At 43.9% G+C, this 22,994-nt stretch overlaps 1 protein-coding gene across 1 annotated transcript in view; it reads left to right on the top strand.

Moving 5' to 3' along the window:
* The window catches only part of ZNF827 (zinc finger protein 827), a gene marked incomplete at its 5' end in the record, with an annotated part of 134,412 nt that overhangs the window by 4,826 nt on the left and 106,592 nt on the right, over positions 1-22,994 (top strand). The window contains 2 exons of the mRNA XM_080796313.1: positions 5,411-5,583; positions 11,085-11,565. Coding sequence (XP_080652439.1) covers positions 5,411-5,583; positions 11,085-11,565 — 654 coding nt within the window. The remainder of the gene's footprint in view (positions 1-5,410; positions 5,584-11,084; positions 11,566-22,994) is intronic.

Below are 22,994 nucleotides of genomic sequence, written 5' to 3'. Positions count from 1 at the left end.
CAGGAACTTGCTTAGAAAATTCACTTTTTAATCAAGATTCAGAACTATCTGTCACTGACCTCAATTATATTTCCCCAGCGGTTTAAACTCAGACTGCCTCTAGTCTTGATAATCCAAATATCTGAAACTTCTTAGTTTTCTTGAATACTTAGCAATCATTACAATATGCATTAGTAACATCCAAGTCAATAACAACAGATAAAGCCAGTGATATCCATTGCCAGCATAGTTTTTTACACCTGGAAGTAGCATTTGAGAGACATACCCATGAAATTCTATTAAAAGATATTAATTCCGTTTATATTGTTAGAAAGGAGGATAGGTCATCCTCCACAGATGTGCACTGGTGGGTTGGTAGGCCTGGAGTAGAGTTGGTGATAAGGGTTATGCATATCCAGGGTCACCTGGCATCTTGAATTCCTTTGATGTGTTTGGTAAGGTGTGTATGCAGATACTACCTGCAAACTACTTGCAAATTAGCTCGATTTTCTGCAAAGTGCCACATACGATCTAACAAGAAAAGTTTGATTTCAAGGCATGCAAAACAGTTGCATTGGTTTTTAAAATTCCTACCTTGAGTTAAGCAAGTCATTAATGAAAGCCTCCATGGTATTTTCCCCCCAGTATGTGTTGTTATTGCTTTACGAATTGTATGTAACAACAGGGTAGAACACCAAACCAGAAGTGAATATATTGACTCTAATCCCAACCCTGCCACTAACTAGCAGAGGGATTTTAAACCTACACCTCAGTTCGCCTTCTCATCTATAAACTGAGCTAGTTGGGAATTATCTCCAAGATTCCTTCCTGTGTTAAGATTCCTTGCTTTTCCTTTTGTATTCTTGAACTCTGTCAACTCAAACATATTTTTTTTCTATATTTTGCATTAACTGTCTTGCTTCTTAAAATTCACCCTCAACTCTCCCACAAGATTATCTCTGCCTTGGGCAGATCTTGTCCGTTGTAAATAGTTTAAACACTTACCATTATACCTTACTAATGGTGTAGTCATACTGCATGCATTTGAAATATCAGCTGCTCCAAATTCATTTTGGAAATAAGTAAGATGTAAGTACATGAACATCTCTCCACACCCATTCATTTGAGACATGTATTGGCGTGCTACGTGAAAAGCACGCACTCTTGGGCTGACATTTCGTCTACTGGGACTTACTGGCAGCTTCCTGTACCTTTTTCTTCCATTTCCAGCACTCATTTCACTTTTTGATACTTTCTTGACCCAGCCCTCTCCAGTTACTCTCATTACAGTCCAACACACATTTACTGACCTGTATATCCTACCTAGCACTGTCTGGGTGCTGGAGACACACAGGTAAAGACCTCTAGCCCTGCCCCAGCCAATCCCCGATCCCCTCCTCCTCCCTTTCTGTCTTTTCCGCCTCTCTTCATTGTTGAGCTGAATTTTACCATCAGAGTTCTGCCTAGGCTGAGCTGGACCCTACCTGCGTAGCATAGTGGACTCCTGCTCTGTTATTTTCTCCAGGCTTCTGTGACAAACCACCCTTTTGGGCCAGGCCCTGAGCTCTGTATTTATGTGATGTCAGTTCTTTAAATTTACATTTGCTGTCCTGGTGAGTTTTCAGCTTTAGAAGGTACGACTAGAACCTATCATCACTACTGCTATTGCAACAGCTACTACCAGTAGCTTTCATTTACTGTGTGACAGGCATTTTACACACATTTATTATCTCTCTTATTCTAATCATACTGTTGTCTGTAAGGAGAACGTGTTTCTCCAAAGAGGCAAAGTAGCAACTATCCATGCTACTGGGTCTGTTAGCATTTGGTGGGATTTAGTTTTGTTTGTGGTGATATTAACCAGCTAGTGATATATTTAGGGGAATTTGTTTATGAGACAGTGGTACACTAGGTGAAATAATGAACATTTCAATCCTATTGCCCTAAGAATGTGTGGTACAGTCTGAGGAAGTGGTCATATTTCCTTGGGCTCTAAATTTGAGTGAAATTTACAGCTGTCAGTTCCTTGAAAATAGTTTGGCATCCAAACTAGAATACATCCTTACTTCCTCCCTTAGACAGGGAGGGCATCCTACTAAAATATCAACAAATATTTAATAAATAAAAATGCAGATGTTACCAGGGGAGGTTAATGGCCAACTTTGAAAATCGATCATTGTATTATGGTTATTTTTATCATTTGGCTTCTGTCTTCTTCCTTTCCTCCCAGGATCAGTTAAAAATTTCAAACCGTTCTAATAGTCTAGCACTTTGACACATATCTTGTTGTCAGTTTCTCTTCATTATGACTATTCTAATTTTTTCCCCAGTCAACCCAAGGACATCCTAATTTGTACACAATTCATGTGTCTTTTGGTATTAATTAAAACTAGGGAAGCATAGCTCCAAAATAAAATAGATTTATATGAAATGCTAATATGCAGGCTTTAATGGAGTGTGCTCTGTAATACACACTAGGGGTGGGGGGTGTCAGAAAAAATAAGGAAGCTATTGGTCATATTAAGCAAAGTAGGGTGTCCAGGGGGCCCTGGCCATGTTCCTTTTGTCAGTTAATGTCTTTTTATTGCCTTCCTGTGATGGGTCATGAAACCTCAGGTCAGTGGAGGACATCTCCGTTTTTCTCTGCTCTCCCAGACAATTCTGTAAAATTAGGCAGTTTGCGGGTTAGATACTGGGAAAATGGGGATTAGTGGCAGCCTGTTTGTGTATGTCTTTCTTACTATTTTGATGTTCTTACAACCCCAAATGGACATCATTATCATTTTTTTCCCTCTGGTTTATGACAGTAATCTCGCCTAGAGGCCTGGTTCAGCCTTTTCTCTCAAATCTGTTGTTCAATGTGTAGTCTTTGTGATCAAGATACCAGAGTGGAAGAAATGACAATGAAGGACAGAAAATGAGAGGCCAAACTAGGGATAGGACTCCAGGTCAGCAGAGGCAATCAACAAAAAACAGCAGGAAAGTGAAAGGCAGGTTAAAAAAAAAAAAAAAAGCAAAAAAGAAAAAAAATCCCTCCAAAAAACAAAACCAAAAACAAGCATGTTTATAGGTCTCTACAAAGTGTGCTTGTCCTAGAGTGAAAGAACCCTCAATCCCATCCCATCCCCCAATCAGAAAAGGAAATGCTTGTGACAGAAACGGTCACAAGCAGAATTTCCAGACTTGAAGGCATATTTTTAGCAGATTCTTTTTCAGGTTGCTTGGTTAGGGTAAACAATATTGCTTATTATACCTGTCAGAGTAAAACAGAATTTTTGGAATGCCCTAAGCGTATTCCAGAACGCTTCTAGTTCCATCCATGGTTAAGTGGTCCTTTGCATACAGAGACTCAGTTGACTTGATGAATAAATAATAAGATGATTTTAAAGTTTACACATGAGAATATACCCTTTTAAAATTATAAAAGTAATGTGGGCATGAAAAAAATCTAGTGTGTGTAGAAGAATCTAAAATAAAAACAAAAGTTTCCCTCTCTGACCCCTTCCTTTTAATCCACAGTTCTTCAAAGGTAACTGCTTAATGGTTTCTTGGGTATCCTTCTGCAGCATTTTCATACAAATAAGAGGATATCATTTTTTTGTTTGTTTCATTTACTCATCCCATTCTTTCTACTCCCTGTCTCTTTTTGCCCAAGCATTTAAAACCAAATCCCAGATCTGGTACCCATTGCCTGTATTACCTGGTATTTTATCTCCAACAGAGAAGAACTTGGGGAAAAAAAAAAATAATAACCACAGTAACTGTTATCACATCTAAGGGGATCAATAATGATTTCATGATTTTACGGAACGCCTGGGTTAGAATCAGTGTTCCTTCAGTTATCTCGGAAGTGTCTTTTTGTAATTGCTTTGTTTGAGTCAGGATCAAAATCAGCTTCACACCTTGTATTTGTTTGATGTGTCTCTGTAACTGGGTCCCTTTCCCCAGCGCCATTTCCTTGAAGAGACCGTCATTTGTCCTGTAGAATTTCCCATGTTGTGTATTTGGCTGATTCTGTCCCCTTGGGCATGTGGGTTTACCGCGTCGTTGCTATTTTAACCACCTATATTTCTGGTAAACTTCTAGCTAATTAGAGGCTTGATTACATTTTTTGTAGGAATATTTCATAGCTGGCTTATCAGAAGGTCTGCAATGTCTGTCCCTTCTTAGTGATGTTAAACTCCATGAGTGGCTTTAGGTGTTGTCAGCTTAATCCATCCTTTATAAAGTTTCCTGTCAACCTGTCACCTCACTGTATTAGCAACCATTGATTCTCATTTTTTAGAAAACAAAAATAGAATCAGCCTAGACATATAGGTTCCTATCTTGCTTTATCCACTAACTCTAGTATCTTGGACCTGTTCCTATGTCAGCATCTACAGATCTAGTTCATTTTAAAGAATGGCTTCATATATTTTATTTTATGAGTGTATTCTGACTTATTTAATCAGTTTGGAAATATTTCCGATCCCTCATCTTTCTGATGAAGAAAGGAAAGTCTGAGTCTTCAACTCTCTTTGTTTTAATCTTCTGTATCCCCTGCTTGCAGAAGCTAGTGTGGCACTGAGCTATGGAACATGGTAGACCAGAGGGGTAGTAACACAGTGTCCTCATGGAGAGCCTTTCCTGGGGGCAGGCAGGAGAGCGTTATCTTAGCTTTCCTTGGAGGAAGTAGCCAGTTTGCTTTCCTAAAAAACAGAAGCATTTGTGACTGCCCTGTTGTAGCTCTTCCCCAAGCAGGTGGTGGGGCCCAGGGCAGAGGAAGGCGGTGGATCTTGTTAATGACAACCAGAGGAATAGAAATAAGTGGGCGAATAACCCTGACCTTAAGACCCGTTGATGGTCAGATTTGCAGTAGTGTTTGCACAAGACATAACTAAATAAGCCGACGGTGGGATCCTAAAATTTGTCTCCCCTGGAGTTCGGTTTGTGAGGTTTATGATGGCTATTTGGTTTTCAGTGTGGTGCCGTGCATCATTGCCTGTCCCATTTGATTTGTCTTTATTTCTTGCTGTTTCCTAAGTTTAGGAATTCAGATATGGCCTCGAGTCTGAAGGTTTCAATCAGGAAAACAAAGCCCCTGAAGTCAAGCTTTTCTGGGCTGAACGAGGCCAGGCCAGGCAAAGCCCCTTTGCAGATGCCTTCCTAGGTTGGGTGGGGGGTAGGCCTTTAAAAGTAAGACCGTCACATGGCAGCATGGTTAGATTTTGAAAGACGGAACCCACATGGAAGTATCGAGATGCACGTGGTGGGTTCCTACTTGAAGAAAAGCAGTGATAAAACTTCCTGGTGGATAACGTCTTGGAATTGCCCAGGAAAAACCCCAAATCATTTTTAGTGCTCTTTCTATTAGTGATGCATGTGAATTAGTGCTGGCTGCAGTATACCTTTTTGTTTTCCTCAATTTTTCTCTCTTTCTCCCTCTTCCAAGCCTCAGAAGAGGAAAGCGGAAAGCCTTTCCAGTGTCCGATATGTGGTTTGGTTATCAAAAGGAAGAGTTACTGGAAGCGGCACATGGTGATCCACACAGGTTTAAAAAGTCATCAGTGTCCGCTCTGTCCATTCCGGTGTGCTCGCAAGGACAATCTCAAATCCCACATGAAGGTAAGCCACCTGCGGACGGGCCTCACGGAGAGGCAGGCACAGCCCGAGCTCTTGCACACGGTCCAGTGCAGGAGGCCTCTAGGCAGAAGAGGGGCCCTCGGTGGAGCTTACAGAATGCAGTGCTCATCGTCCCCATATCAGGCAGCACCAAAGAAGCAGGTGGCAAAGCCTTTCCTTTGTAATGCTATTCCCATCCTTTTTAAAGGCAAAAAGAAGCTTCTCTATCCAAAGGGTAGACATAGAGTAGGGCCCTTTCCTACTGGGGAGCAGCAGCCTACCTTGGCCTTGCGTGGCAACGCATGCTTAGGGCGCTGGGAGGAAGACTTGGGGAAGAGCGAGGAGCAGGAACGACCAGTACAGGCCAGGCTGCTGGACCCATGCCCCGGAGAGGGGTCTGCCCTCTTCTGCTGTCGCTTTACTCTCCAGCTTACAGACCCACAGGAACACCCAGAGGCTCCTTGTAGGAGGGGTGAGGACCTTGAGAGTCACCTGGGCTCTCGTTTTCGCCCTGTGTGAGGCTTGGGGGACTATTTCTGGCAAGACTGGGTCTTCCCAAGGGCTGTCCATGTGTGTGCTGTCTTAATTCCCAGGATCACACTTACTAAACATCTAAGGACATTGCTTTCAGTGTCCTATTAAAAACAACTGCGTTTCCCTCTTACGTGAGATGGAGAAAACTTAGTCACCTCGGAGTCTTTCTGGCAGACCCCATTACTAATACAGGTTTTCTCTGAAATTCAAAGAAGAAATCACGAAATCAAAAGAGCATGGGCTCTTGAATTTGATAGACCTGCATTTAAATCTCATTGTGCAGCTTTGTAGCTAAGTGGCCTTGAGCAAATGAACTTTAGGCTCCCAATTTTCTCATCTGTTCAACAAGAACGATAATGTTTGTCTGGAAGAGTTGTCACGAGTATTTAAGGGGATAATGTTAGCAAAGTATCTGACATAGGAAATGTTCAATAGTAGTTACTTAATTTCGATAACTGTCTTTGAACACCTTTATTTTCCCACTGATATTTTCGTTAAGGCTTGGCTGTCGACACTGTTTATAACGTTTTTACTTTCCTGCCATAAGAAGCGTAGTGTATGTACGTACTTAAGATATTTCCTTTTCCCCTAAAACCTTGTAGCCTAATCCCATCTCACTAGATCAGTGATCACTGTTTAGAATTGTAGCTCTAAAAAAGTGATATCAGACAGAACCTCTCCTGATTTTAGGAGCTAGCTTAGAAGATTAAAAAGAAAAATTAAATCCGTGGTGTAATTGGGATTCTGCCATTTGTCCTTTTCTCCCGGGAGTAGCTTGCCCTTCGTCTTCAGAATCCATTGAACCAGGAGTTCTGGTCGGTTGGATTTTACTGAGCCTACTTAGTTTTTCCATTCCCCTCCTCATCCTCTAACGCCTCTTCCCAAAGCAAAATCTCGTCTTTTACACCTGCAAAGTGGATTTCATTAGCAGGATGAGACTTCAAAAGGAACGCCTTTAAAACTAAAATTTGTTTTCGTTACTGTGTCCTACGCTGTGTTTAGAAATCAGGTCTGGCAAATTTAAAGCTTCAGTGAGCAGAAAACTTGCATCTAGCCTGACACCTTGTAAGCTTGGTTTCAGCTCAGGGTCACATAAAACAACCTATTTATAAACCCATGGAAAAAAAGCCGGGTTTTCAATAGCAGGAACTACTGACCCTGAAACTACAGGGAGATGAGTTGGGTGCCTTGATGATACAGATGGTCGGCCATGACAGTGTTACAGATGAGAGCTGCAAGGGCTTTGCGGGTCGCGGGGTCTCAGAATGCTTTCAGAACAAATCAATAACCAGTACAATAAAGCAGTTGTGTGAAATTACTACTTTATTCAAACTCATGGTGTCCTAACCTGTTGAGCTACGACTCGAGCTTTTGATAAGGGAAGTGTGAGAAGGGCTCATGCAAGTTTAATTTTATCAAATGGTGTACTCTTTCTTTTCTCTATTCTGCACCTCACCGATGGGCCGTTTTCTTTCTTTCGTCAAAGAATTTGTGCTTCTGTTTTGATTTGACGTACTTTAATTTTGAGGCATTTTGTAAACAGAGTCTACGTAGGAGCATAGTGGCAGTGGACTTGGGAATAGGTACTCCTGCTGCATTCACCAGAGACTGAAAATATGAATGGATTTTCTACAATGGTTCCAGCCTGTGAAGTGGGGGCCGTGTCGCCTGTAGATTAGGATCTCCCACTGCGTGCGGTCAGAAAGACCTCAGTCACAATCTCAGTTCCACGACTTTTAGTAGCTGTAAGACTTTGGGCGAATCATTTAACCTCTCCCAGCCTTCGTTTCCACTCCTGGAGATAATCATCCAATCTATCGCCTGGAGTCTGGAGTCATTAGAAGGGTTAAATGAGATAATGGACATAAAGCAACTGAATACAGTGCCCGGCATGGAGCATACTCAGGAAATGTAGCTAACCGGGTCATTATCATCCCTGAGTTCTCAGAGTTAGCATTTACATTTGGAAATGAAGTAATGCTGTGGGATAAAAAATTAGTCTAAATTTTATCGCCTTTTTCTTTTTGTGATGAATCTTTAATGGTGACAGTTTAGGAACACCGGTAAATGGCAAGAATATAAAATTGACCCTCGATCCCGTCACACAGAAATAACCATTGTTGCCATTCTAACATATGCCCTTCCATATTGACGCTATGGATTTAGGACAAATTGGGATTCGACTTCATTTGTTCAATAAGGGCAGTATTTACTGTGTTCCCACTTGGTGCTGGGCACTGTACTTTTTTTTTAAACCTGCCTTTCCTCCTCTGTATATCTCGCCAACGTTTTTATGGGCGGCTGAGGAAGGAGCTTGTAAATGCCTCCAGCTTCCTCACGGTTATCTTAGATTTCCATTAAGCCTTTTACAACTTCCCTGGATGAGTGAGCCTATAGGAATCAAATACGAAATTCATAAGCCGAGATTGAACAGGAGAGGTGAGGACTGCTAGAATAAAGCACAGTGGTGCAGTAATGGCAAGAAACCCGGACAAGGGTCGGAGCACGGAGTCCTGCCATTTAAGGAGATGTGACTCCTGAAGAAGCCCCTTCCCTGCCCTGCGCTGTCCCCTGGAGGGGGTGAGGAACAGGTGTGTGCCAAAGGTTCCTCATGTTCCTCCCGCCGCCATCGGGAGATGGACCTCACGAGGTAACAACACCTTCTATCCCAGCCCCCACCTGGCCCCCATAGGTGCTCTCGGTGCAAGGTGACCGGTCCGTCAGCCTGTCTCTATGTGGCCTGGAAAGAATGATATGCTTTAGACAAAGTTTCTTCACCTTAGCAGACTTAGAGGGATTTAAAAGCCAACGTCGGGCTATGGAGATTAGAAATCATCACAGAAAGTTTCTGTCAGGCCAGAAGGGAAGAAACAGCTGCAAGAGGATAGAGGGGATACTTCTCCCAAAGGCCCAGTGCGCCATCTCGCCCCTTTGGGAAGGGGTAGCTCCAATAAAATGACAAGTGTGAGAGTCAACACCACGGCCCCCAGTTCCTCCTTTAAACCGACACTGATTTTTCCACAACTAAATACAGCAAAGCCAGGATCTGGTGGAAAAGAAGACACGCAAAAATAGCGGCACCCAGACTCTTCTCAGTCCAGGGCTCCCTTCCGTCTTTAGACCTTGGGCTCTCTGCCCTTTTCCTTCTTCCAGAAGCTGCTTCCGGAGCTTCTGTTCTTGGATTAGCTCCTCTCCTCTCCCAGGTCAGTGGATGTAAGGACACTTCTGAAACGGAATCTGCCCCACCGTACGGCTCCCGGGATGACGGGTTCCGGGCGTGCTCCGGGCAGCACCTGTCAGGGTCCTGTGGGGCTGCGACCCGAGCCCCCGAGGTGCCTGGCTGGTGCGGGAGTTGGGTGGAGGAGGTGGGGAATCTTCGCGATTCTGTGAGGAAGCAAAATGAAATGATCAGCTCCACCGTGAAATCCCTTTGTTGTGAAAGAACAGAGAGAGGTGATCTTAACAGCCAGTGACAAACGCATCCCTAACCCCCAGCCCCTCCCGACCTGGCAGAGGGGAAGCCTTTTAATGAACAAGGCCTTGCTGCGACTGAGTTGAAGTTTATATGGTTATTTCTGAGAAATGCATGCATTGGGGGACCCAGAATCTCTTTTCGGCTGTTTTTTTCAAAAAGCCACAGTGGGGTGCTGTAGCGACAGGATCTCACCATTAACTTTTAATTTCTTTGCTTTTGTTGGTCACTTAACATTATTTAAAAGTATGTTTTGGCTGGTGAATAATGCTTTTGGATTGCATTCAGAATGCATAAACAGCTGTAGTAAAACTTGCTCTCTTGGAAAGGAAGCCTACGCAGAGGGGCCAGGTGGTGCAGTGGACCAACGAACTAGCCTTTAACCTTCGTTAGACCTGGGTTCAAATCCCGCTTAGGTCACCACTGGAACATGAGGTGTCGGTTCTGTTTTGGTTTTGGATCCCAGTCACTTGCTTCTCCAGATCCCACAACTCCCTGAATCATTTGGCCCAAATCTACACAATTGGCAGTTTCTACGCAAGGGAGGGGCGGTCCTGAAATAGCAGGGTGTAGCGGGTCAGCGCTGAAGCACATTGGCAGAGCTCAATGGGGAAGTTACGAGCTGACGAGCACCTGCCAGCTTGAAGCCTGGCTCAGTCCAGTGCAATGATTTCCTCACTTTTTCAAGCACTACATTTGGTAGGGACAGGAGGAAAAAAGCTTCTTTCAATTTTTTACAGGTATGGTGCATGCAGGGCTGGAACTGGATTTAGAAGTCTGCATTCTTTCACTGCAGACATCAGAACTGGGAGCCCGATAGAACCCACATTGGGAAACATTGGTTTCATCTTGCCGAGAACACTTGGTGGGAATCAGACCTTGGTTTTTCTCCCGCTCTGCTTTGCTTCATATGTGATTTTGCTCAAGCCACTTACTCTGGAGTCTCTGTCTCCCTGTCTGTGAAATGGGAATTCCCCAGAGACGTCATTTTCCACCTTCTTAATTACCTAGAGAAGCGGTTTTGAAAATTGAAATTACGTTTGCAAAACAGAACTAATTCTCTGAATGGCAATAATCGGGTACATGTACCTTATTGTTATTGCGAGAGGAATTACTTGACAGGTTGCCTCTTTTGACCCCTGACTGATAATTATGTAAGTTCACACTGTGCTAGGTTTATATCGTCTCTGAAGACCCACCGAGATGAGATGACTAGAATATTAGGAGGATTCTCCTGAAAACAGCCTCCATGGGCAGACAGCATGCCCCGTTGTGAGTGTGGCTCTAATCATGGGCTCTTAACCTGCGTGGACCCATGTTATGTGTAGGGACGGACCTCGTCACGTGGAGCACACTAACGAAATGCTCCTCTGGTGATTCTGTTTCCTGGGCCAGCCCTTGGTACTGTGAGGAAATGGTTGATGAGTAGTCTGGATGTACTACAGGCACTTTCCGTACGCGCATGGTGGAGAGCTCATTCTTCTTGCTTCTTCGTCAGGTTCATCAGCACCAGGACCGGGGAGAGACCTTTCAGTGCCAGCTATGCCCTTTCACTTCCTCACGCCACTTCAGCCTGAAACTCCACATGCGTTGCCATCAGCATTTCCTGAGGACAGAAGCCAAGGTGAAGGAGGAGATCCCAGACCCAGATGTCAAGGGATCTCCCCACCTCAGTGACAGTGCCTGCCTGGGGCAGCAAAGGGAAGGAGGAGGGACAGAGCTAGTGGGGACCATGATGACGTCCAACACTCCAGAGAGGACTAGCCAGGGTGGGGCTGGCGTCTCGCCTTTGCTGGTGAAGGAGGAACCCAAGGAAGATAACGGCCTGCCAACCTCCTTTACTCTGAATGCTGCCGACAGGCCGGCCAACCACACAAAGCTGAAAGACCCCTCCGAGTATGTGGCCAACAGTGCGTCAGCATTGTTCAGCCAGGACATCTCTGTTAAGATGGCGTCTGATTTTCTCATGAAGCTGTCAGGTACTTGAATAGGGTTGTATTCTCTCTCTCTCTCACTTTCTGTCTCTTTCTCTACCAGGATTCTCATCTGTAAAATGAGCTGGTAGTACTAGATGATTTCAAGGTTCCTTTAAATTCTAATCGTTTACACTCTCATAAATTTTCTCCTTGACCTTTTTTCCCCCCTCCCAGCCCTTTGGAAGTAGTCATTGCTGTGGTTTGGGTCTAGAAACAACAGGGCTTGTTGATTTCCTTCCGGTTTTTCCCCTTTATGGGTTCTTGTTGTGGGGAACGGGTCACATGGTGAGCCAAGTTGGTGATGGTTCTTTGTGGGACCTTGGGCCATATTTAACTTGTCTCTCTGCATTTGGTTCTTTTAAAGTGCTCGTATGGAACGTCTCATTTTGCATTATTCAAGTTCTTTATTGTCTTAATTTGGAAGAGTTTTAAAGGACATATATACAGAGACTCCTGTTAGGAATTATAGTTTTAAAATTTGTGCAAATGATGAAGATTATCTTTACATTATTTTTTCCACTGGAAAAAAATTTTATTGTAATAGAATGTGCCTAACATGAAATTTACCATTCTAACCATTTTTAAGTATACAGTTCTTTGGCATTAACTTCATTCCTGTTGTGTAGCCATTGCCACCATCCATCTCCAGAAATTTTTCATCATCCCAAACCGAAACCTCATACCCATTAAACAACAATTCCCCATTCTGCCCTCCCCACAGCCCCTGGTAACCACTAGTCTACTTTCTGCCTCCCTGAATTTAACTACCTTAGGTGCCTCATGCAAAGTGAAATTAAAAAAACAAACAAACAAACAACTTTTTAAAAAATATTCTTTCCCAACTACCCCACTGCCTTTTGGAAAGAAGATGAAATACGTTATAAAAATTCATTGTTAATTGACATCACATTTATCATCAGATTACACATGGCGTTTCTTTTCGTTTTTGTCCTTTATTTTTTCCCCAATTTCTTTGATTAAATTGCAGAGTTGAATAGGGGGTGTGGCGATATTGAGGGAGCGCTGCTTTTCCTGACTGTTTGGGAATGATAAAACATGACATGAGATTGTGCTGCTACTTGTTACATTTTTAAAAGTATGATTTAAAATTGTAAAAGAGATGTGGAGGGTGGGAAAAGGTCGGCTGAGAGTTGGTTCTGTCTTTCAGTGAAGATGGCAGTCCCCACGATGATTTCCAAATGCCATTTCAGCTCTTTGGAGATTGACAATACCCTTTTAAATGGAGAATAATTGGTCACCGCCTTCCTTTAAATGGACTGTGAGTCACATTTCACTAAATGTCATTGCCAGGTGAATTAGAGGTTCGGCTTCACTCGTTTGGAAGTCCCTTTGCTCAGTGACACTTCAATCAGGTCTCTCAGAATGTCCCCAGCACCCAGATCTTTGCCCCTCAGGAGTGCACAACACCAGTTGGAAGAAATGAGGAAATGTAGGGGACAAGAAGTGAGGCGTCAGAAATGACCCGGGGAGTCAACGAGGGCAGGGAATGTTACAACCAGGCGCTCCAACCCACTAGCCCACAGCGTGAGTGCGGAGTCCTCGGCTGGAAATGGTCAGGCCACAGGAAGCCAAGTGTATCTGCCTGTGGCCTTGAAGAACATGGTGGGGGGGGTGGGGAGGGTTGGCTCTCTCCTCTCCTCCTCTCTTCCCCTCTGCCTGCCTTCTCCCACTCTAGTCTAGGGGAAAATGTACTTGTAGAGTCTTTGAGTTTTATATTTAAACTAAAATGCGGGGAAATGCATGCTTCTAGTTTTCCTTTTGCTGCTGAACCTTTAGGTTTCACCTCTGCCGGGGGGGCGGGGAGGGAGTGTGCAGGGTGTGCATCTCTGGTTTTTCCCGGATGGTCTCGCCCACCAATATTATAGCAAAGAAGGCTCCTTTCCTGGGCTCTTCTAGTGCACTCCCAAAGGGAGGAACGAAAATGGCATGGCGTATTCAGCTGATGTGGTTTAAACATAGGACTGTTTCCTTACTTAATAGACGGGGAGTGGGGGGAGACTAAGGAGGAGAGGGGTGAGTACCTCTTAGTATTGGGTTACTGCTTTAACTCCAGAACTGCAAGAAGTTTTTAGATCTGGAGGAAGGGGAGAGGGGGACGGAGGGAGGATTGGTCTTCGGATAGGACACTTGGTGTATGGTACACTACTCCTGCTGGGCTTAGGCTGTAATTAGCTCCAGACCCAATCTCAGGGAGCCTGAGATAAGGCATGCTGAGAGCCAGCACTGCAAACGGGAGAGACTCAAGAGAAGCCGCTGGATAGGTTGGGGTGAAAGACTGCACCAAAGCCTTCCACTGTGATCTGTTTTCTCAGTTAGTTATTGATGGGACTTGTTTACAGTTTGGCAGTGGGAGTATTTACTGACTTATCAATTGGCATAAGAAAACAGATAACAAATGCACACTCTTTATGCAAAAGACCCATGCAGCTATTTTCTGGTGGCTTACTAGAGGTCCTGAAACCTGACTTGTATGCACTGTTACCTAGCAACCTGTTACAAAGTCACCGGGGAGTGAGATGCATCGGTAATTTTTTTTGTGTGTGCATATTTGGATGTAAATGTAAACTTGGTGACTGTGGCCCTGCGCAGCCCACAGGAGGAAAAGAAATGTTGAAAGGAAAGGAATACATTTTCTGGAGGGATTTTTTTTTTCTTTAATTTCCACTAACTCTGGTTGATCGGGCCTTATCCTTGATAACTGCCATCACTGTGCTTTACCTGGCCGTGTCTGTGGATGGGATCCTGGGACCCGAAGGCCAGATCCCAGGGAGCTGTGGCTGAGTTTCTAGCTCTTGCCGTCATCAGAAGTAGCGCAGTATGTGCTTAGTATCTGGCCTGGTCCCTCGGCGTCATAACGGCGCCATTGTTCTTGCAATGAATTTTTGAGCTGGGCTGTGTGTGCACCTGCTGGGACTGTAGGGTGCAGCTGTTTGTGGGCACCAAGTCTGCGAGTCTCTGTGCCAGCCCCATGACTGCAGAATTGGAGCACAGTGACAGATTCAAGCGTGTACATACCTACTTGTTTCCCAAAGAGAGACAGAAAACACTTGATTCTTTCTTGCTTGGTTATTAAGGGAAGTCTTTCTTGCTCCTTCGACGAAAACTAAGCATCCAGATGACTTAATGGAACCCAGTGGGATTAAAAAATCGCTGGTAGAATGCTGTTTTCAATAGACTCTAAGTCCTTCTCTCACCACCCCCCCACCTCCACGTTAAGGTTTTTCCCAGCCTATGTGATTGTGAAATCAAACCCCTTCTCCGATCTATCAACTATTCCTTTGCTGAGCCCGCACTTAACATTCCGTAGTCCTTCAAGATTAATGTTGCTCCCCTAGAACCGAGGCTCCCAGGCTCAGCTCCGTAATTGATTCCGGGAAGAGAATGGGGAAGCCCCGGCTGCTGGCTTTCTGGGCTGATGGAAAAAATAATTTTGTAAACTTTACCCAGGGTTTCAGCCTCAGAGGAAGGCTGTAGAGGGCTGTAGCCTTACGTATTTGCACAGATCTTTCTTGGGAGCCTGAAGACCCAGGTGGATGGTGGAATGTCAGAGCAGGTGATCCAGTGGTCCCGTGACTGGGGCGTGCAGGGGAGAGGCACTCACTCAACTGTGCGCCTAAGTTCCTGCTGCTCTGAGCCTCCCCTCTCCCTTAACTAGCAGCGAGTATAAATTCAGCCGCACCGTATACTTACCTGGGGAGCTTCTTAAAATGCCAGGGCCCAGTCCACTCTCAAAGTTAGGATTTCATAGGTCTGGGCAAGGGCCTAGTCATTGGCGTTTTTGTTTTTGTTTTAATCTTCAAATGAGTTTCATGTACACCTGGGACTGAGGGCCGCTGGTGTGGAATATGCACTTGGTACCTGATACAGGTTTTTCCGTTTTTGTGGTGGTTTTTTTTTTGTTGTTGTTTTTTTTTTTCAGTACTGCTCTCCTTCCTTCCTTTCTATTTCAGACCCTGGAAAGGGGCCTAGTGGGTGGTGTGAGATGAGTCTGAGGCGTTCACCATAGGTCAAGGTTGACACGAACAAGAGGCCTGGGTGAGTCATGGCCCCTGAGCCCCTTGTTTTTCCTTGTGGGGCCTCACGGCAGGAAAAGTAGAAGAAGCATCTTGGTGTGTTGTCCAGTTAGAACCAGAAAGTCTCAAGACTGATTGAGAGCATCAAGGACCTGGGAGTATCATCATTACATGCCTGATTAAAAGTTGCTTGCAACAGCCTTTACATCATTTCTCTTCCTCAGAGCTACCCTTTTCAAGATAGGAAATTTAATTCTAACTCTCCACATTGTAACCAAGCAGTTGACAGAAACTTGGCACCTCAGTTGTAGGCTGGGAATATCTTTTTGTCCCCGGTTTTCCAAAATAAAAGATACAAGTCATTTCAACTATTTTTAATTTGGAAACTGGCAAAAAAAAAAAAAAATTCATACTGTCTCCCACATTATATTAATTTTGTAAAATGGAGTCCAAAATAATTTTAACTAGGAGAGAGGGCATTTTTAAAGCAGTGACTTACAAACGGGTACAGGCTGAACTGTTTCTGATTTATTGGGAGGAGCTCTGCCGTAACAGAGCAGAGGCTTTCTCGGACAAAGACAGGTGAGTTAGGGACCTGTTTGCGTACTGTCTTGCAGGTTCCTGTGGGCCTCGGTCCACTTCCACCTGTTTCACACAATGTTCCGCATCTGCAGTGACAATACAGTTAGTCCGTAAACGGCAGCTGCCCTATCCAACGAAGGCTTTGTTGGGGTGCTGGAGAAGGAGGGATAAGATGCGCGGTAAACCAGGTAGTCCTTATTGCCTGGGAGCTCTGGTCGGCTTTCTGTATAACATCTTTCCAGATGAGCCTTCTTGTAAGTCACTACCAGCCTTGCGCCAGTCGTGTCCCGAGAGTTCCGTGCCCGTAGCCAGGGGCTCCCACTTCCCTTCCCTAAATGTGTCTTCCCCAGTGGCTTAACTTTTAACAACCTTCCTTTATGCCTTGGTTATCCCTTCTTTTTTATTTTATTTTATTTTTACTTTTTTTTTTAGATTTTATTATTTTTTTAAAGTAATCTCTACACCCAATGTGGGGCTCGAACTTACCCTCTCAAGATCAAGAGTCACACACTCCACTGAATGAACCAGCCAGGAGCCCGGGCCTGTCTTTTTAACCCTGCCCTGCTTTTCTCATGATGGGCACACACTGATCACGTGACTGACATTCCTGGTGTCGGAAACAGCATTTAGGCCCTTATCCATGCAGGCAAGCCTGAATGCCCTTTTGAAAACCCTGATTTTACTGACCTCCGTGGTGATTCATAGGAGAGGGAGAGTGTGACTCCTGTTTTTCAATGACTTGCTACTCCCTGAGACAAGGACTGATCTAAGTCACTAAAGGAACAGGTGGCATCACAAGAAAACGGGGTCTGGGGCTATACACCCATGTCCTGAAACGTCTGTGGAGGCTTGGTGACATCTGCTCATTGTTTACTATTTTTCCTAAACAATCACTCATACAATCTAGTGCTTACTCTGTGTCATTCAGCTCCTTTGACCTTCATAACGACCTATGGGTACATAATGTTCGGATTCCCATTTTACAGATGAAAACCGAGAAACAGAGGTTGAGAGGCTTGCCCAAGTTTATGCTGCTGATAAGCGGCAGCACTGGGATTCTAATCCAGGGGGCTTGGTTCCAACATTTCCTCCTCCCCCAGGCTGCCCGTACCCCAAATCACAAAACAAGGAGACCGCGTGACTGAACTTGGCTCTGTTCTTTGCCCCGGTGTGCTGGCGTGGAGTTAGAGTCCCCAGCACGGAGCCATTCTCTGAATGCTGTATGTCGGACCCCACTGAAACTTGCATTAATTCTTTTAGGCTTTTCAGGAATTACTTAGTGCAAATGGTAATAACAGTAAGGCCAACTAATAGTTCCGTAGGGCTTTACAGCATATGGCATATTTCCAAATACATTGCCTCATGACAAGCATGTAGACAAAGACCAAGACACAGTGAGATTAGCTGTAAAAGGGTCATGACTGGAATCCAGATCTTTCTTCCTCGCTGTGTTAGATAGAGTATACCTTGTTCTAGAATTGCGCTGAGAATGATTTTTTATCTTGACAGATCCCTGGGAAGATTTGTCAAAGCCTGTTTTGCTGCAAACCTAAATCCAAGTCATTTCCTTCCTTCCCTCATTAGCCTATTTTCTTCGAGATGTTGCTGCTTGTTACTACTATTAGTACTTCTACTGCTTACTGATCACATGTGTCTACAGCCAGCCGGGCCCTGTGCCCACAATTTCATGTAATTTCTCATTAAACCCTCTTAAAAGCCCTGAGGGGTCAATAATATTAAACCTATTTTACAGATGAGGAAGTTGAGGCTTCAAAGGTTTTGGCAATAAGGGAGAGAGCGAAAATTCGTCTCTGCCGAGCAGCAAAGCCTTGGCTCATGACCACTTAATTAGCTATTACTTAATTTTTTTTCTCAGTTGAGCGAACTGTCTTTTGACCTCCGTCTGCTTCACTGTTTATTTTCCTTGGCTTCAAACCATGGCATCATTTCTAATGCATGCTAATTCGGTCACTAATCTGGTTAAATTTTTTGTGTCTTGAAAATGTATCTGTAATCCAGCCCTCTGCGTGCAGCCTTTCCTGGCCATCGGCTCACACCTAGGCAGCTTGCCTCTTCCACTCCCTCGCTGATGCCCTCTCCACCCCGGCGGCCCTCTCCAGGCCCTCCAATGCATTCTGACGGACTCTTCTGATACCTCTTCTATCAGGCTCTGCCCCTGCCTCTCCTTTCTCCAGAGGAACCGTATCCTTACTGCTCTCCAGAAGAATGTTGACTGTCTTCACCAGCTCAAACCTACACCCTCTCACCGCTGTTTCTCTGCCTTCACTCATGTTGTTCCAGGGGTCTGGTCATTTGAATTGTGGCGTTCCATGCAGCTTCCTCTTGTTAGGTACAAGGTGGGAAATCAGAACTTTTCAAAAAAGAATGATAATGTCCTTAAAACTAAATGAGCTGTTTTAATGCTCCTTGGACCCACAGTGATTCTGTATCTTTGTAGGGAATTTCTAACAATGTTGGGGCCCATTCCTGCGATACCCTTTCCTACTGTTTGGCCTGTGCAAATGCTGGTCATCCCACAAAGAGTATTTTGGTTCCCACCTCTTCAGTAAAACCTTTTCCTTTTATTCTGGTCTTTACTGCCAACCCTTTCACCCCCTGTGAATTCCGGTGATATTTAGAGTCTATATCACCCAGGCTGGGGGTTGTGTTACTGCATAGTTCGTTCTATTGCTTGGGTATGATTAGTCTGGTCTCTTGAACTATGTCAAGTTGCTATGGTGTGTTTGGGGGGAGGGGTCAGATAGTGTTTCTTTTGTAACATCTTTATCTTCATACCATCCACAGTGCATTCCACAATGGATTATACAATAGAGGTTCTGCTAGTCATAATCTGGAAGTGAGGTTTTCTGAGGTTGTGATATTACTTCACTTAGAAAAGATTTGCAGATTTGCACCTAGCTTCTTAGTGCCACAAGAAAAAAGAGGGAGCAGAGTGGTGGTCTGTGGAAAGTGAGCGGGCCATTCAAAGGGAGCCTTGACGGCAGTGAGTCCCTTGGTGTCTTCTCATGCCCCGTGTTCTAGGCCAGCCGAGGCTAAGAGCTGGAGTTTGTCACTCAGTTAGTTAAGTAACAAACAACTCCATAGTTCAGCAGCTCATAATAATAACCATTGACTTAGTTTATGATTTTGTGGATTGGCATTTTGGCCCAAGAAGCATAGGGTGCTTCTTCAGGTCTCCAGGCTGACTCATCTATCTAAAGTCCTTTGCCACCTGGGCTGGGTGTGGACTGGTCTAGGATAGCCTCAGCTAGTGATGGCTTCTCCTTGTTCTCCATGGTCTCTCATCGTCAGTGGGCTAGCCCAGGCTCGTTCACATGACAGCCGGGCAGGGTTCCAAAGGAGAGAGCAGAAGTGCACGAGGCCTCTGGAGGCTAGACTGAGAACCGGCCCAATATCATTTCCACCGTCTTCTATGGACTAAAGCAGGCCATGACTCCAGCCAAGACTCAGGGAGTGGGAAATTGTACTCCACCTCTTGATGGCAGGAGCTGCGAAGTCACATTAAAAAGGGGTGGGGCTTCAGGGAAGGGAGTTGTTAAGGCTTTTTTTTTTTTTTTTTTTTAAGTAAGCTCTACCCCCAGTATGAGGCTTGAACTCACAACCCCATGATCAAGAGCCAAATGCTCTCACGACTGAGCTAGCCACGCAACCCCCGTTATGGCCATTTTCTAGTCTACCACAGCTCGAGTGTTCTTCAGGCTCTCCGGGTGTTCCACAATGACAAAAATCATTTAAGAACTGATGGTTAAACCAGAATGTCAGCATGGTAATTTAAAATGACAAGTGTAACAATCAAGAAGAGATGTCATCTGGGGCAGATGGTCACCAACTTCCCTGAAAAGTGTCGGAAATATATTATCCAATCTTTAGGTTTTCTTTTTTCTCATCTCAAATCACTTCATGCTGTTCATACATACAAATCACTTCACTGCTGTTCATACATTTCATTCTTTGTACGTGTTAATAGAATGAATTTAAAATACAGCTTTCGCGTTTACTCAGGACTTGATTGGTTTTCCAGGACTTGTCCTTCCTGCTTTTGACAAGGGAGATATCCTGTCTGCTAAGCGGATTACTGCAGATAGCGACTTTTGCTCATTATGTGTTGATTTTGTTAGTTCAGTTCATGGAGGAAAACCTTATTTATTTATTTTACAGTTCTGGAGACACCGCTCATTGTTATTACCCTTGACCCTGACCTGTTTTGTTTTCCCTTGGTCCCTATGTATACAGTGGTGGTAACTGTCATCGGGGACCTGCGTGGTCCTGATTGGAGGACATTGATACCGAAATGTGGCCAAAGATTAGCCCAGGTGGGGATTAATGAGACATAGGAGATGGTTCAAACGTCTCCAAACACTAATTATAAAATGACTTAAGGCAAATTATGTAGTTTAGCTTTTTAGAGAACAAGATTTAAAAATATTTAGCTGATGTTTTAAACATTCTATTTGAAAATAATATGCTTAACATCTAAAAGCAGTGCTCCACTCTAATTAATTACTATTTAATTGCATCTTGGCTTTCCTTATAATTTTAGAAGGCAATTTATGTTTTTTTCTCACCTAATGTGCATCAGGTTGTCAAATAACCCTCAGGTCCTGGCAGGTCATACATACTTACATATACTTACAAGGGAACTTGGGTAGTTATTTGTAATATGGGGAGTTGAGCTCCGATTCTGGTTCCATCGTTCATGAGCTGTGTGATTTTAAACAGGTCGTATCATTCTCTGAACCTGTGTTTACTTACCGTGAAATGGAAGAAGTAAAAACAATAATGGTTTTCACTTCTTTTTTTTAAACACTAAACTCATTTTTCCAAACAAATCACAAGTGCCAACTCAATATATAAAACACATAGAATGTCTGTTTTTAATAGAACTTTCTTTTTTAAGTTCACATTTATTGTATTTATTTATTCAAAAAATCCAGCAATCAGAGCAAAGTTGCTCTTTGATAAGCACAAAACACGGGCTCAGCGTTAGGATGAGGGGAGGTCGTCTAGCAGCATCAGCCTCTAGTATATTTCTGAATTTATTTTGCTGATTGCAGTTTCCAGAAATACCATTTATACAGGGATGTTGTGGTAAAGGAGAGTAGATTTGTAACAATTCACCTTGTGATCTCAAAATACCTTTAATTAAATTTGTTCAGCTGCTCAAAAGAAGAGTACCAATAATGAGAAGTTTTTGCTTCCAAGTTGACAACATTCAGCAACTGCCCTCATTCCTCGTCTTAAGACCAGAAGCGTTCAAAACGTGCAATATGCAGTAAAGGCCCCCGGAAATCCTATAGTAACCACTTCGGTATTGCTCCAATAACTGGCATTTGGAAGTTTATTCACTCTGTCTGGTCTCACATTCCTCAACTGCAAAACAGGGATACGATTAAGGTTGTTGTGAGAAGCAAATAAATTAATTCAAATAAGTTAACACTTAGCATACTTCCTGACCCAAATAAGTGCTTTATAAATGATAGACCCAGACAGACCTATATATCTGTGTGTGTCTGTCTTTCCACCATCATGAGAGGCTTCACCAAAGCAGATACACTTGAACCCAAGCTGGCATTTAACGGAAGGTAGTGGTTCTCAACCACAGGTGTGCTAGGACACAGATGGCCGAGTCTAGAAGATTTCTGTTTTCATGATGGGGCAGTGCCAGCTAGTGGGGCAAGGCCAGTGATGTTGCTAAACATCCTACAATGTATGGGACAGCCCTCCAGAGCAAATTTTCCTGCTCAGAATGTCAGTGGAGCTGAGGTTGAGAAAGCCTGATTGAAGGCATGCATGTCGACTCCAGTAGGAGCACAATTGTATAGTTTTACATGGACACCCCTGAATTTTTTGGAAGATTAGTGCATAGCCAACCACTTCCTTATTAATGACATATTACTAGAATTCTACCACTCCTGTGATAACAGGAGGAGGAATTGCGTTGCAGGTGAAACCAACTGAATTAACTTGTCAACCCAAGTAAATGTTAGTGGTCTCTGTTAGAACACAGATGAGGGTACATAATTTTAAATTAAATTTTTGATTGCCTTAAATAATCTTAAAAGCTTAAATTTTAAACAAACGCTTGTTGGGACCCCAGAAGCTTATCCTAGGATTCCTGGGAACACTGTTTGAGAACCACCCATCTGTGGCTCCTTCCGGGGCCAAGAGTCTTAGTTAGGTTCTGCTTTAGGGCGAGGTAGAAAATAACATTCTTAATGGTCTACCTTTTTCATGGAGCATTTCAGCATTCACAAAATTGCTAGATTCTGAGCTGAAAGAGGGCTCTGTCTTACTAAATGCCAGGAAAGTATCATCTTCCTTCACCAGAGGGAACCAACGGAACGGAGCGGAATAGCCATGGTGTGGCCCGTTTTCCTCTTCTACCTTCTTCGTCAGATCTTTACAAAACTCCTTCCTATAGGAAAGGGACGTTTTCTGCCCCTTACCTCCAGGTCATGTCCCACCTTTCCCTTTCTCACTAACAAAGGCTGTTCACTCCATAGCACTTATTTCCAAAGCCCATAGTCCTACTGTTTAGGGTAGCACCCCCCCCTCAAAAGCACTTGGAAAGATAGGAGAGAGGGTGGGTGCATTTTCAGCCAGAAACCCTGAAGTCTGTGTCTCTGTGATTGGAAGGGGTTGGGCTGTTAACTTCTTGGGGCCTTAGTTTCCTCACTCATAAAATGAAGATAGTAGTAATAGTTATCTCCTGTGATCGATGAAGGACCAGTTCCTGTTAACTAGGCAAATGCTGAGTGTGTGCACTATTAAGGAAGTTTATGCAATAGTCTTGGG

The sequence above is a fragment of the Martes martes genome (genome assembly GCF_963455335.1).
Source record: "Martes martes genome assembly, chromosome: 2".
NCBI classification, from domain to species: domain Eukaryota; kingdom Metazoa; phylum Chordata; class Mammalia; order Carnivora; family Mustelidae; genus Martes; species Martes martes.
The sequence above is the reverse complement of the archived record's forward strand: the minus strand, read 5'-3'. Positions and strand labels throughout refer to the sequence as shown.